The sequence below is a fragment of the Anomalospiza imberbis genome, chromosome 8, assembly GCF_031753505.1.
Source record: "Anomalospiza imberbis isolate Cuckoo-Finch-1a 21T00152 chromosome 8, ASM3175350v1, whole genome shotgun sequence".
Lineage (NCBI taxonomy): Eukaryota > Metazoa > Chordata > Aves > Passeriformes > Viduidae > Anomalospiza > Anomalospiza imberbis.
The window spans coordinates 15,396,527-15,411,076 of NC_089688.1; the positions used below are offsets into that span (position 1 = coordinate 15,396,527).

At 38.9% G+C, this 14,550-nt stretch overlaps 2 protein-coding genes across 2 annotated transcripts in view; one reads left to right on the forward strand and one right to left on the reverse strand.

Moving 5' to 3' along the window:
* The window catches only part of SEC24C (SEC24 homolog C, COPII coat complex component), a 332,064-nt gene that overhangs the window by 141,098 nt on the left and 176,416 nt on the right, over positions 1 to 14,550 (reverse strand). The gene's annotated exons all lie outside the window — the stretch shown is intronic.
* The window catches only part of USP54 (ubiquitin specific peptidase 54), an 80,174-nt gene that overhangs the window by 21,098 nt on the left and 44,526 nt on the right, over positions 1 to 14,550 (forward strand). The window contains exon 2 of the mRNA XM_068197433.1: positions 12,001 to 12,846. Within this exon, the coding sequence (XP_068053534.1) occupies positions 12,700 to 12,846 (147 nt within the window). The 5' untranslated portion in view covers positions 12,001 to 12,699. The remainder of the gene's footprint in view (positions 1 to 12,000; positions 12,847 to 14,550) is intronic.

Genomic DNA, 14,550 nt, shown 5'->3' on the forward strand with positions numbered 1-14,550 from the left:
AAAGCTGGAGAAACATCCTTTTAGTCTAGCAAAGAAAATGCCTCTAATACTGTACCTTTTTGCTGAAGCTCAGAGCAGTTTAACTTCAAATGGAGTGAGCTCAGTTCTGATGGATGAGAAATGTCAGATTTTTCCAGATCATCCACTTACTTGCACATGTGCACGCACAAGTGTGCATGATTTATTTTGTTAATCACAGAGGAAGGATGCATAGACTCTTAATCTGGATAAAATATTCTTATTTTTTCCTGTTTCCCTTACAGGTGTGTATATAAGGAAGTGTTGTATAAGACTTGTAATGCTGGTTAAGCAATGGATAATAATTAGAGTAACAGTGTGTCTGAATGCTTTTGCCTGGTATTGAAGGAAAATTTTGTAAATTATTTGTTAAAAAAGTATTTCTCTTGGTGTAATGGTATAACTGAAAATACCATTGTGATGTGGTAACCCTTCTTGATAAGGATAGCTGTTACAGATATTGCTTTCCCAGATGTGAGGTGATTATTCCTTGAAGCCTGGGTATTCTGAGGGGAGAGAGGACTTTTAAACGGGACAGTGTTTGGTTTTGTCATTTTTATTGCCTTGCTGGTGTTCTGGTTCTGAATTTTTTTCTGCACCAAGTTGCTAATGCAACAGTTGCATCTCTTCAGCAGCTTCTTATGCTGCCAGGATATTGTCTGGGGAATTCTGGGGAAAATAAGTTCTATTGTACAGCATTACAATGCTTGTAGATGTGAGCCTGGAGCAATATCAGCTGGTCCTACACTAACAGGATTTGGCAAGAGAAGGTGTGGGCAACATGTGACTGCTTTGCAACTGGAAGGTGAAGATTCTGTCCTGTGATCAGCTCTAGGGGATCCTAGTGTAGGGAGTGGTGGCTGTGCAACCTGTACAGGAGCCTGCATGAAGAAGCAAGCCTTAGGGACTGTTTTGCTTTGCCATGGCAGGATATGGAATCCTCCACAGTTTTTGAGATGGATGTGCCTAACCCTTCTGCTGTGGTGAGTTCCCAAAAGACTAAAAGTATTTTAGCATCAAAAAAAGCCATATTTTATTTAAATAGTAATAGAAATGTTACTTTTTTAAAAAGAAAATTTTTTAAAAAATCTAGGGAAGACAAAATGGAAATAGGCTTGTGTGCACGTTTCCTGTTGCCAACTATGTCTCGCTTGCCCAGCCTGTCAGTCACTGAGTGGCCCCAAATGTCTTTCTGGAAATTTTGTGCTGAGGCTAGCCGTACCACACAGTCCCTGGAGCTTTCATCTTTGTACAGCCTTGGTATCTCCCCAAGAGGGCAGGATGGGACTGTACCCCTGCCTCCAGGGGTGCTACATGGCATAGCCACATTCTTAAAGTATGGTACCCATAATTAGAAGCCAGAAACCAAATGCTTACATAAATGTTATCATCCTGAGACCCAGTTACTCTCCTGTTCCCTACTGTGTGTGATGGAGTGGAAGAGCCCCTAAAGCTGCTGTTGTCTCTTGCCTGAGACCTTTCCCCAAAGCTTCTCTGTGCTCCAGTGCTGTTCCCTGAGGTACTTTACTTAGGGAGTGGCACACATCATTGTAGGCTGGGCATTTTTTCTCTGTGGCAGAAGAAAAAATATGGACCAAGTACACAGAACATAAGACACAAGTTTAGGAAGCTGTGCTTTCTAAATTTCATGTGTTCTGTGCTGGACTAAGCCACAAGCTGCTTAATCCTTTGTGCTTAACACTGCGGCACTCCTGGGAGTCCCTATTTAAAGGGTATGTGGGTTGTGTTTAGTTTCACAAGTGATTTCAGCCAGTGCAAGATCAGATTTGGGAGAGTAACAGAAGTAGCTGCTTGCTTTTTTGTACAGCTCAGACCCACAGAAGCATTGAAAAAGTTGAATTACTGCTGAAAGGAATTAAACTGAATCTCTAAAGTAAAAGCATACTTTTTTTAACAATGCAGGCTGAAATCTTATTGTCTGATGTTGAGCTAGACTGCATTTTTCTCTAGGTATTCTTTGAGTGTTGAAATTAGTGGCTTTAACATTTGTTGTTGGCTGGGTACTTTGCAGTCCTGTCAGGACAGGCCTCCTTTTTGTGTATGAAAGCATGTGTACATATCTTTAAATTTGCTCCTTGTCAGTCTGTTTTAAAAAAACAGCAGCAAGAAGTTTCATTAGAGGTGTTTTCCTTTCCACATGTACTAGTTGGTTAAATGTATTATAACTTTTCTGGGCACCTTCAGAATCGTTTTAATTTTATCTTTAACAGGTTTCTTCGGTTGCTAAGAAAAGAGCTCTTGTGACCTACCTCTTTATGATCTTTTTCTGCCAATGAGCAACCCACAAATAATCTGGAAAGGCCCCTTTCAGGGTGTATACTTCCTCCTGAGTGCTTCCTGGGCTTGGGTTTTTATCTGGCTGGGAGATGTTTTTGGTTTTTTTGGGGAGGTAAGGGGGTTTGGGTTTTTTGTTTAGATGGGTTTGGGGTTTTTTGTAGGGAGCTTCTGGTGCCACTCAGCTGGGTCGTTTTATTGCCAGGCAGAGAAAAAAAAAATCAAAGCTGTTGACATCATTCATCTTTTTCTTCCCCCAACACCCAACTGATCTGTTCAGCTTGTATTATACTGCATTTGCACAGCTTCTGCTTCTGTGACCCATTAGGACAGAGCCTGCTTGTGCTTAACAAGAGTCTCTTTCATGCTTTGTGGATCTCTCCAGGCCACAGTGGGAAACAAAATAATCCCTTTTGCATTTGGTAGTTTCGCAGTACTTTTCTGGTGAAGATAAAATAACCTTCCTAAATGAAAACAATAGCATCATCTCCATAAGCCTAGTTTTGATAGAAGGAAATTGTGTCATTGTTTCTGCATTTTATAAAAGGAGCAGCAGTTTAAGTTTTTCTTCCCCAGCACATTATTTACAGATTGTAATATTTTAAAATCTTGGGAAGAGTATTATAAATTTAAGTCAGTATGTTATTAGTTTCTTATGGTAATATCTGTTAAGACTTAGAGAACCAGTTCTTTAGAATCATAACTTAGAAAATTGGATTTGTATTTTGAATTCATTGAGGCCAGATTTTTGTGAAAGTTCATGTGCAATCTCATGGCTTTGCCTTATTATTAATTCTAACATAAAATAAAATATATGTATTTCAGAAAACGTGTTTGTACAACACAAACACGTTTGTGCACATGTACACAAATGTGCACACATGAAGCTTTTATTTTTGTATACTAGGCTGTTCCCTAATGTTTGAGTTTCTGAAATGCTTGACAAAGTAACTGCGTACCACAGAGAAAGTATCCTTTGCCTGCCTGTTTTAGCCATCTACTCCAACTTTCACATTCTGAGATCTGTTAAACTTGGCTTTAGAGCTTTTTTTATGATCTTTCAGAAGATGTTTTATACCAGAAGAATTCAAGCAATTTATCTATTTGTACTATCTATTTATACTTTCTCAATGAAAGTAAAATTTCAAGTAATGGAGGTAGCTGAACATCCTGTTATACAAGGGTCCTTTCCTGTGTTTGTAGGAACCGTTTTATGACTTCGCCTGTATTTGATGTGAGTTCAGGATTGTTGTGCATTAAGTTGTTATCCTCTTTTTTTCAAAACTCACAGAGACCTGTGAATTGGCTCTTTACTTTTTAAGGTCCTATGATGGACTGAGTCTGCAGCTGGGAAGAGGCACAGTATGTCCATGGCTGTTGGCTCAGCCAGCAATGGACCAGTTGGCCAAGTCTAGTCTTGGGCTGCAGGAGCCACAGGGAGGCCATGGCAGCATATTATAAACACTTTATTTTCTAGTTTGTGTTGTGAAGTCTTGAGGTGTGGTCATGTCTATTTGCTTCATATTCAGAAAAGGGCAGGACCCAGCTCATCAGCTTGCAGAAACAACCTTTTCCTCTGATTTCCCTAAATGACCTGAGCAGATATTTTCTTCTGCTGGCCTCCTACTTCTATAGGTCCAGTACCCATGTTTGTCTGTTCCAGTTGCTGGTGAGGTATATGGTGTCATGGCGTGTTTCTCCCAGCCTGTTTGTTTTATTCTTCCATATGCTATTGCTGTTAGATATGGGGTGTTCTCATTAAATAAGCTTTTTCTTGTGGTGTGTGCAAGTGTTTTTCCTACTCAAGTTCTGAAGTCTTCAGTGAGTTTTACAGCAAATGCTTCTCTATACAGAGCCAAATGAAGCAAAAATTAGTTTCCCTGTTCTTATTAGTTATACTTATTCCTCTAAAACTACATAGTAATGATCTTAAACTCAGCTTATGCATGTGTGTGCACACTCGTGATTCTGCTGAAATGTTATTTATAGCTATACAGCACAGATGATTGCTTAAAAAAGAGGAATAATCCGCATGTTGTGCATGCTGAGAGCATTTGCTTTATATTTTTATGTGAAGTATGAATCTATATAGTGTTCTGCAGTGCAGCAGTGCTCCTTCTGCTTGTCAGTTTTAACAAAACAGGAAAAAAATTATGTAAACATTTAATACTGGGACCCAGCAAAGGCACCATAAACCGCTGCTCACTCTGCCTTTACTCTCTGTTTTTGTGAGTTATTCTTTACTGCTTTAATTTTGCACCTTGGTGTGTTATTAATCTATCAAGAACCTGAGAGTTACAATCTGTCTTGGTACATGATAATGGCGGTATAGATAAAACACAAAATACAGTGAACTAATACTTTGATCTAGGATTATTATTTTAATACTAAATACTGTCCTGAGCAAAGAAGGAGGGAATGAATGCTTTTATGCTATTAACAAATACATTGTCTGGCCTCAACTGTTGAGCACAAGGGGGTAGGAATTGTCTGCCCACCTCTGTGGAAGTTTTCACAAGCCAGTGTTATCAAAAGATCCATTATGTGCATGTGTTGGGGAAACTGATTTCTGCCCTGGATGTCATCTCTCCCCTTGAGCGCTACTGGGAGAGAACAGTGCATTGCAGTATTTGACTTTGGGATTCTTAGCACATCAACAGAAAGACCACCTGTTTTTCTACCCAAACACTGTCCATCTGTTTGATCACAGTTTGTTGCTACTCCCAATGTGTTGCTGCCTTTGCTTAATCTTCGTTGTGTTTCCTTTGAAATCAGAATTACTATTGGAGCCAGACTTCTTCTGTTTGCCTGTTTCATGTGTGATTGTTATTCTGTATGGATGTGTGTGTATTTCCACATTCAAACATATCAGAAATCATTGGTTTATAAGAGAGTTTAATGAAACAGAGGGGTTTGTGGTGCCGAAATGTGAACAGCATATGATTTGGGAGTTGGTAGCTACTGACTTCTGTTTTAGCAAAGAAAGGGGTGTGAAGATTGACAGAACTCACAGTTATAACAAGGTAGCAGTTACAGATGAGGAAGAATTTTTCTGTTCGGCAGTGAAAATCTCCAAGGTCAGGAAAAGAATAGCAGCAGGATTTTAGGATTTAAAAAGTTATCAGTCATAAAGCCATATGTTGTTGAATACTGCTGACTACTTCTGAATTCTTTTAGGGCTCTTAAGTCATTGTTGGACTGGAATTCACAAGCCAGAGTACAAATCCCTTGTTTTTTTGGATCAGTGGTATTATCAGTAGAAGAGAGATGAGCTCATTTGTTAATAAAGTGCCATATGAAAATGGACCTTGAAAACTTTTGGCAATAGCTAATGGCTGTAAAATACAGAATTTTGCAATCAAAATGTTTATATCTGGAGACTGAATCAAGTACTTAATTAATCTTGAAGCTCTGCTTTGGAAAGTCAGGGTAAAGACTTGAAAAGGGAATAACTGGTAGCAAGAGGCTGGCTGAGCTCTTGCTTGACTCAAACCAGAACCTTCCATTTCACCAGAGGGTTGACAGCTGCCTATTTGTCATGTTTTCCTGTGTTACACAGGATTGATTAGGGATATTTAACTGCTTTTGAGCAATTGCATAACATTTGAAGCTGCTGTGTTTTTCCCATTTATCCAAATTCCATAAGCTCTATGTAGAGTGGGACGAAAAGCTGGTTTCACCATACCCTTCTTCCTTGAGAAATGTCCAGCACCAGGCCGGGGTAAGGTAGGGTGTTTTTTTAAATAATGGGCTTGGGAGAATAAACTTGTATTTCATATAGAAAGTAATAGAAAACTTGAGGATAAGCACTTTGGAAATCCAGGTGAGTTAAAATGTAGGCTTTTGTTATCATGTACAGCCGTCTTAAGAGTTGAACAACTGTGAAGGGTAGATCTGAAGGGAGTGCAGATGGTTTTGAAAGGATTTGAGTTTACTTAGGATGGGACAGACTTTCTTAATTTTATATATATTCCTTGTCTCTCCAACTATCAGAGAAAAGTTGCTGATACAACAGGATTGTGTAACATTCCAGGCTGCTGTTTCCAAAGGATTTTGGAAGTAGGACCAGTGGGCTTGTCTGCCTCCATTCCCTGTAACCTCCACAGCAAATTCATGTGCTGAAAGTACCATGATGCATGAGATCAATGGTTATTAATATAATGTTTTTTCTGTCAGTAGAACCATTATCTGGGGAAAAAAATGTGTTTTGGCAGTAAGCCCCACAGAAAGTTAATAATGTGACATTTGCATCTTTAGGTCTGACCACCACTCTCTCACTGTTTGTCTTTGAACAGAAGACCTCTATTACTCGATTTTATACTGTGCTTTTATCAATTGCAGTCTTTAAGAAGATATACTTTACTCTAGAAACTTCTAGATCATGTTACAGGTTAAGTAATTGTTGATCAGAAAAATGCTGTAATGCTGGCTTTAGATATTGAGAGTTGTATTTGGACTTTAAATTTATGTTTAAATTATAATTTGCCTTAAATTGTCAGGTTGTACTGGAGCTCCTTACCAGATGAGTTTTAATAGCTTTTCTCATTATTTGAGAGGCAGCTGGATATTTTGAGTCTTAACTGTTTTATGAAAGTCTGGACACAGCTACCTTACTGTCTCAATAGCTGTATAGGGTAAGTGACATACTTTTCCATTATTCTGAACAAAAGTCTGTGTGGTTGTCAGCACAGAACACAGGTGTTTATCAGCTGATGTCCTTATTTCAGAAGGTGCTGCAGAAAAGACTTCTAAGACTGTAACCCTGGAGGAGAATCTTCTGCATTTCAAAGCCAATGGCTTTCTGTTGGGTTTTGGTGGTTGGTTTTTTGGGTTTTTTTTTTTTTTGTTTTTTTTTTTTTTTTCTTAACTGTGAAAGATACTCTTTAAATAGATTTGGCTGACTGTCAGGCTTAGAATCAAATGATTCAGATTAGATAAGTGTTTGCAGGATTTCATTACACTGCTTTAAGCGGCAGTTCACCAGAGTTTTATAAAACCTACAAGCAGTTTGGATGAGGAAGCTGGAGAATGTTTTGCTATAAAGAGTATTTTCATGTGGTATAAAGCTAAACTTGACCCCAGCAGCTTACAGAGTCTCACTTTGGAGTGTTTCTGCAGAATATGGTTTCTCGATGCCTCTTGTTAGTCTGAGCAGTTAACAGGAATGTTGAGTGGGTTGGTTTTTCATGTTTCATGGTTTATTGGCTGTTGGTTTGAAAAGTTGGTATGAAAACATATTCTTTCTTCATAAAATTGTTCAGGTTTTTTCCCTCCTGTGACTGTAGAAGCATTAAGTTATCTGTAGAAATGGCAATATTGCCACATTGGGGAAATGCATTCCTAAAAGGTAATTGATCCATCAGTATTTTGACTGCAGTTTCTTCTGTTGGTTGATAGGCTGTATAAATACAGCAGTAGTGACCAAAAATAATGTTTGTTATGCTAGTTTTGATTGCTGTTCTGTCTAGTCTTTTCCGTTTTTGTTTGCATTATCTTGAGGTGATCTCTCAGAAATGGCCTCACTGTGTCTGCTGGAGAAACCTGTAGTGTTTGATCAGGCTTGCTGTATCAGTACTCTCTGAAGAAGTACATCCATGGATCTGGGGAAGTGTGTTTTTAGTCTTCACTCCAGGATCATTTTGATGATCTTTATCAGCCACTTTTAGCCAGACATTCAGATAATTTGCTTCTGGTAGATGGAAGGATTTCTTTAGTGTCTGAAAGAGTATTTATCATAACTCTTGTTTCCCAAAAAAGCTCTGGGAAATTAGCCTAAGGTCTCTGGTACTCAAAGCTTTGTCTTTACAACACTTCGGGGACTGAGAATTGTGCAATAGCACATGGAAAACAAGGAGGACCAGTATGAGTCTGTTGTGGGCACCAATGGCACTGTGAGGTGCTGTCAGTTCCCAGTTCCTGGTTCCACCCAGTAGGCAAAAGTAGCGCAGAGCCAGGTAATCAGGTTGTTCATTTAAGAGGAAGACTGACAGATGGGTGCAAGCTTGACAGCAGAAGTATTACAGACTCTTCCCTGCCCCTTTCTCCTAGCAGAGCCATCAAGGCTGAGAAATGCATGCATAAAGCAGAAATTTTTTCGCCTCTGTTGTCCCATTTGTACTGTGAAAAAATTCTTGGCAACAGAGATGAATGTAAATATACCTTTTTGTAGTTGCACTTTATTGTCTAGGTGAGCAAATAAATCTGTCTTGTATTTCTGGCTAGCTAAGAATCTCAAAAAGAAGAGATCCTCAAGAGGAGGAAATCATCTTCTTTTGCTTCTGTCAGGTCGCTGTCCTCTTCACTCTTTCTTCATCCAGCCTCATGGTTATTTGATATTGGGAAGTTTTTCCACCCGTCTATTTTATTTCAGTACCTTCAAGATTGAATTTTAACTGACTTGCAAAACTGACTATCTTTTGGGATGTCTAAACTAAATGAAGACTGTAATATTGATATTTCTGCAATTAAATATAATTTAATCCATGCAGAAATTCAGAAATACTTTCATCGTTGCAGGTACATGGAGAAAGTTGGTTCTCAAGCCTCTATTTCTACAAACTTTGCATCTAGCTGAGAATAGCCATGGGATTATTCTTGTGCCTCTTCACTGAAAGAGTCAAACTCGGGAGCCATCTGGGTGAAAGCTTTCAACACAATCCATTGTCTTGGACAAGTCTGTCTTTTTTTTTTATCGAAAGATCTTGATTTCAAAGCTGTGTCTCACCTCTTTTGGTTTCAGAGGTGCTGAAGCATGTGAAGGCATGATTTGCCTTCAACACCATTAATCTACTCCCTACCATCAGAATAGATGGTAGGATACTGGGGGAGAGGCGTCTCTTCTCTAAAATCAGACACATTTACACATTGAAGCATTTACTTTCTTCTGTGTTTTGAAAGTTTTTTTCAGAAATATAAGTAATAAACACTAAATTCCAGACCTCTGCTTTTATTTAATAGTGTGAGAAATACTTAATTGATGGTTTCAGCCATACCTAGTGCTAATGGAAGCATCTTTGTTCCTAAACAGGATTGTTCTAATTCACCCACATGCTTGGATTGGGGGGTTCAAGCAATAGCCTAAAATGTTTGGCTACATGAGACTGCAGTGGGAGAGGGGTGTTACTTTCCACACACGCCTCCTCACCCCCAAAAATGAACAATGATAGTGGGACTTTGCCAGAGAATAAAGGATGCCACTTGAGATGTTGTTTTTCTGTGTAATTGATTTAGCAAGGGAATATGGGGATAAATAGGGTCTCAAAATCTTCGTTGGGGCATCTTGTAGAGTGTTGTGCTCTGCTGTCAAAGGACAGACTCTGGTTTCTTCAGGCCAGAATTATGTGCTGAACCATGGCCAGCTTTGCTCTGGGGTTGTGTTGCTGCAGTGATGCCCCGTGCCTCTCTCATCTGCTGAGCCTGTCTCTGTGACTGGGAGCCCTCCCACCTTCCCAAAGGAAGCTGCTACAAAGCAGCAGGAAGATCTAGAATGTTGGGTTTGCTTTTTTTATTATATATTCTTTATCTATTTTTAATATTTTATTTGCTCCTTATTAAAACATTTGTATAATGTTTATTTGATATGAGTTGTTGTATTTCACTGGCAAGTTTTTTAGAGGTTGGCACAGTGCAAAGCTGTGATCTGGAGATCTGTTTTAATCCTAACTGGGTGGTTACCAGCTTAAGTGTTTTTTGCTTTTCTTAGCTTTGCAAAGGCCGTGTAGCCAAATGAGCAAACTGAACGTGCTCCTGTGAGCAGTCATGGTGGTAAGAATTCAGTTCTGCTAAGCCTGAGCAGAAGCAGTGCAGGTACTAAGCTTACATGGTTACTGTAAGGATTCAGGCCAGTTTGAAGTAGTCTTGCTGCAGTGGCAGGTGAACTGCAAAGCCTCTAGTCCTGATTTCTGTTCCTAGACAATAAAAATACACTAAAAAAAAAAATCACTTTGTCATATCTGATGTAGCTTTGCTCAAAAACTGTTCAAAAGTTAGTTTTACAGCCTATTTTGAGAGCAGAGTCTTGTTTTGAAGTCCACTGAATAGGTGCAGCTCTCAGCTGTGTGTCTTGGACACGTTTTGGATTGTATTTTTGTTTGTTTGTAAATGTTTTGGAAAGAAGACCGAGTGTGTGGCTCAGTGGTTTTTGTGGGGCAGCACAGAGCCTGCCTGTCTTGGTTCGTTATACTCAGCACAGCTCCGTCTGTGACACGCAGGCTTAGCCACTGCACCTATTGCAAGTGGTATTGCTTTACAGAGATCCCTAAATTGATCCCTAAATAGCTCACACAGTATGGTTGGCTCATGGTTCATTAAAGGGTTGAGCAAAGAAAGGGGGCTGAGGCTGAAATTGCTTTGAAATGACTCCTGTATAAGTTCAGCACTCAGGAATGCTGTGTGACGGGCACTCTGTGCCTGCAGGCTTGCAGGCAAGTCTGAAATTTTGCATGGCACACTGGCAACCAGGAGGACTACTCATCTGTGAGAAGATACTTGCCTGCCTTACAGCAATGCTGAGACTTCATTAATATTTGTGGAATTAGTTTAACAGAAGTATAAACGAAGTATTACTAGAAGGGCATGTGTTAGGCTGCAGTAACGCATTTGGAGGTATTTAGGAAGTTCTCTGTGTTTTGACAGGAGATGAAGAATTGATAATTGTGTGGAAGATGAAGAGCATGTCTTCACAGATACCCAGGGTATCTTTGTAGGTACAAGATACATATGCTGAGGTACAAACCCTACATATGTCTATTTTGTAGTGACTTCATGCTGCAATTAATACTTAAATACATTTGGATTAGAGTAGTCGTGCTCATACTAGCCCTAATAGGTAATTTCAGTTGTTACTATAGGTATCAAAAGTGGTGTAATTCTGGATGTCATTGGGAATGTCCCTGGAAAATACTATGCAAGTTTCTGTAAATATAGGTGGACTGCACTTGAGAGAACTTTAAGAAAAAGTGTTGTCATGAATCTTGTAGTTCCTGTTTCTAGGAATTTCTTAATTTTTTTTTCCACATTCTTGTAGATGAAGGGAAAAGTGAACCTTTGGTGGGAAGAGCACTTTCTATTGAATAATTTTTCTGGCTTCTTCAGAAGCTTCTGTGCCTTTTATAAGACATCATATACCCCATGTACCTAGATTAAGTAATATTTTAGAGGTACACCTAGTTTCTGATGAAGGAAATTTGGAGATACTTTTTTCTAGAGAGTGCAGTGGTTTGCCGAGTCAGGGATGAGGCTTGCGCCTTCCATGTTCAATGCAAAATCCCAATTCTAGGGTGGAGAATATGCTAGCATGTATTCATAGAACCACAGATCCTCGTGTAACTGTTTGAATGAATAAGATATTGTTAAAAAAAACCCAAACCACTACAAGATTGTAAAGGATATGTTTGACTACTGCCATGGGGTTTACTTGAAGGTTGTGGTTTATTTTTTTAATCTAGTTTCCTCCTTAACCTTGCCAACATACTCCAAGCTTCCTTGCTCTTACATGCTTTTCTCAGAATCCTCTGTTCTTTTCCATATTATTTTATTTTTTGGGTGGAGGAGCGTTTATATTTTTTGCTTTGTCTCTGAAGAGTCAGTGTATTGTGGGAGGTGAGGCAACACTGGTCTTGGCAGAACACTACAAAACCAAGAGAGTAATTAAATGACGCAAGCCTTTGATTATTTTTCTCTCTTAAGCTTTCTGGCGCGGCTGGGCATTCTGATTGCAAAAGGAGGATCGGGAGAAGAAATTTCTAAAGATCGCATGGAGAATTAGAAGGACTGTGTCGGAGACGCCTTGCTGCTTTAAAGCTCTTCGCTCGCAAGTTCTGGAGTTACTTCTTTTTCCCCTGTGAGGCTAATGTCTCTTTCATCACCCAAGATACATGTAACCGAAAGGGAGCTGCCAAGGTTGTGTTTTGGTTTCTCTGCACCCTTACTAATTGGATTTTTCCCGTGTTCTTCAGGAGGATTATAGAAGGATTACAGAAGCTGTGTTTTTGGGGGTATGGGAGGAAGTTGTTGTTTTTCTTGTCTTGAGTCTGGGACCTCCTTGATTTACCATTTATTCTCTGAAGTTACTGCCTATTTGGAAAAGGGAGAAGCAGCTTAACATGAACTTGCACAACCATGGATTCCTTCCCTTTGCAAATGTTCTATGTGGGTGCTTTTAAAGGAGGTTTTTGCATGCATAAGCAGCAAATGAAGAATAGCATCCCAGGCTGGATTTAAAAGAAACAAACTCCTTGAGTCCTGGAAAAAGGATAAATACTGTTTAAACTATAGTTTAAGGAAGACTGGGTGTTATTTCAGTTCTAGATGTTTTGAAAGGAAGCATCTTATCAAGTAAAATATTCACCAGCCTAAGCCTGCATTTTCTACAGCTGAAACAGGAAGATGTCTTGGAAAAGAAATTACTTTTCTGTGGGTCGGGGCAATGTACAGGGCATGTTTACTCCACGAAATACCACCTCAATAGCACCTAGTAAAGGTCTCAGCAATGAACCAGGACAGAACAGTTGCTTCCTGAATAGCGCGCTACAGGTAAGAGTACAGAATAAAGAATGTTTCTGATTTTGCCCTCTGTCTGTTGCAGTATTTTCCTAGACACTGTGCAACAAATATAGCCAAACTTGTGTACATAACTGTTGGTGGGCCTAGACAGGATAAAGCTGCATTTGGAAAAGCAGATTGAGTTATTGAACAGCTTTTTAATTTTCAGGTTTTCCTAGTGAATTCAATAGCATTTACACAGTCGTCATTTACTTGAATGTCTTGTTTGTGTAAGCTTGTAGAACGTCAACCAAAGCTAAAAATATACCTAGAAAATGTATTTGAAAATATTAGGATATTGCATAGCTTGCAGAATGCATACTCTCTAAAAGTAAACTTAACTTTTTTGTTGAACCAGTTAAGGTTTGGTAATAACTAGACAAGATCCATTTTATGTAGTTCAGTTTTCTTTCTGGCTGCTGCTTTGTAGCTTACTTTAAATGACTGAGTGTTTACCTTTTGACTGAGAAGAAAAACCTTTTCTACTGCCAAATTCACTGGAGTGGTATGGCTGCTGTAGAGGTGTTGTCACCATTTAGATGCTTTGAATATCTGATGGTTGAGATTCAGTCGTTTTGGCAGCAGGGCTTAAAAGCCCTTCACATTAGTTTCCATCCCTTCATATGATTTGTCTGTGCAGAACAGACTGTATCACTGTGGGTTCAACTTCTGTTTGGTTTTTTTAACATGGGCGCAATCAGGTTCTCAACTAACTTCAGGCTTCCATACAGCCCTAGAGCAAATAATATATATATGTATACCTATGACACTCAATAGGTGTTTAATATGTTAGGAATGACAGAGCAGAGAGACGTTTCCAGTGATATTCTGTATCAATTACCTTTATTAAGATGTAAGGTGTAATGACTGGCTGCTTCCTAATACTGAGTTAGTGAACCTAGGTCTGGACTAAGTAGATCCTAATACCAGCTGCATACCATACATGAAGATGAAAGCATATGACCTGGTCTTTAATCTGCTAAAGAAACCCTTTTCTCCTAAAAATGAAGAGAGACAGAATACTGAAAATACTTAAAATCAGAGCTGAATTTAAAATAAAAAAGGCAAGATGGTAATAATTTCATAAATTATCTACTTCTTTGGTTTATCCTAATTTTTTAACACTTAGTCTGAAATGCTCTTGAATGTTTGTTGCTCCTCACTCTTAGGATTTTCTGTAAACATTCAAGCTAAACTCTAAAGACAATTACATAAAAAAATTGGATTCATTCCTAAACATAATTTTGTTGTCCTTTTGTAAATCTGCAGTAGTTCTTCAGGAATGTTTGTGTGTAATCAGATGTTTTCTAGCCTTATGTTTCCTCTTAGGCCCTTAAGTACAGGGATGGTTTGAGTATAACCATAGCCATGGCAATGATGAATTTTTGGGAAACTTACAGATTATATTTAAAAATGTGTTTACTGAATATTACATATTACTGTGGTTTAAATGACAAATGGTTCCAGTTGAAAACACTTCTTGAAACCAGCACAGATTTTGCCAGGGTGCTAAATTTTTTCTAGCTAGTTGCTCAAGGCAAAGTCATAAGAAATAAGAAGTTTGGTTCCTCTGTTTGTGCTAATGAAGCATTTAGCCAGTCACATGTCAGCCTGGACCTTGCTGCTGTGTCCGGAACCTGGTAGGACGTGATTTAGGTCAGGGTTTCTTTCATTGCAAACTTCTGCCTTCAGGAA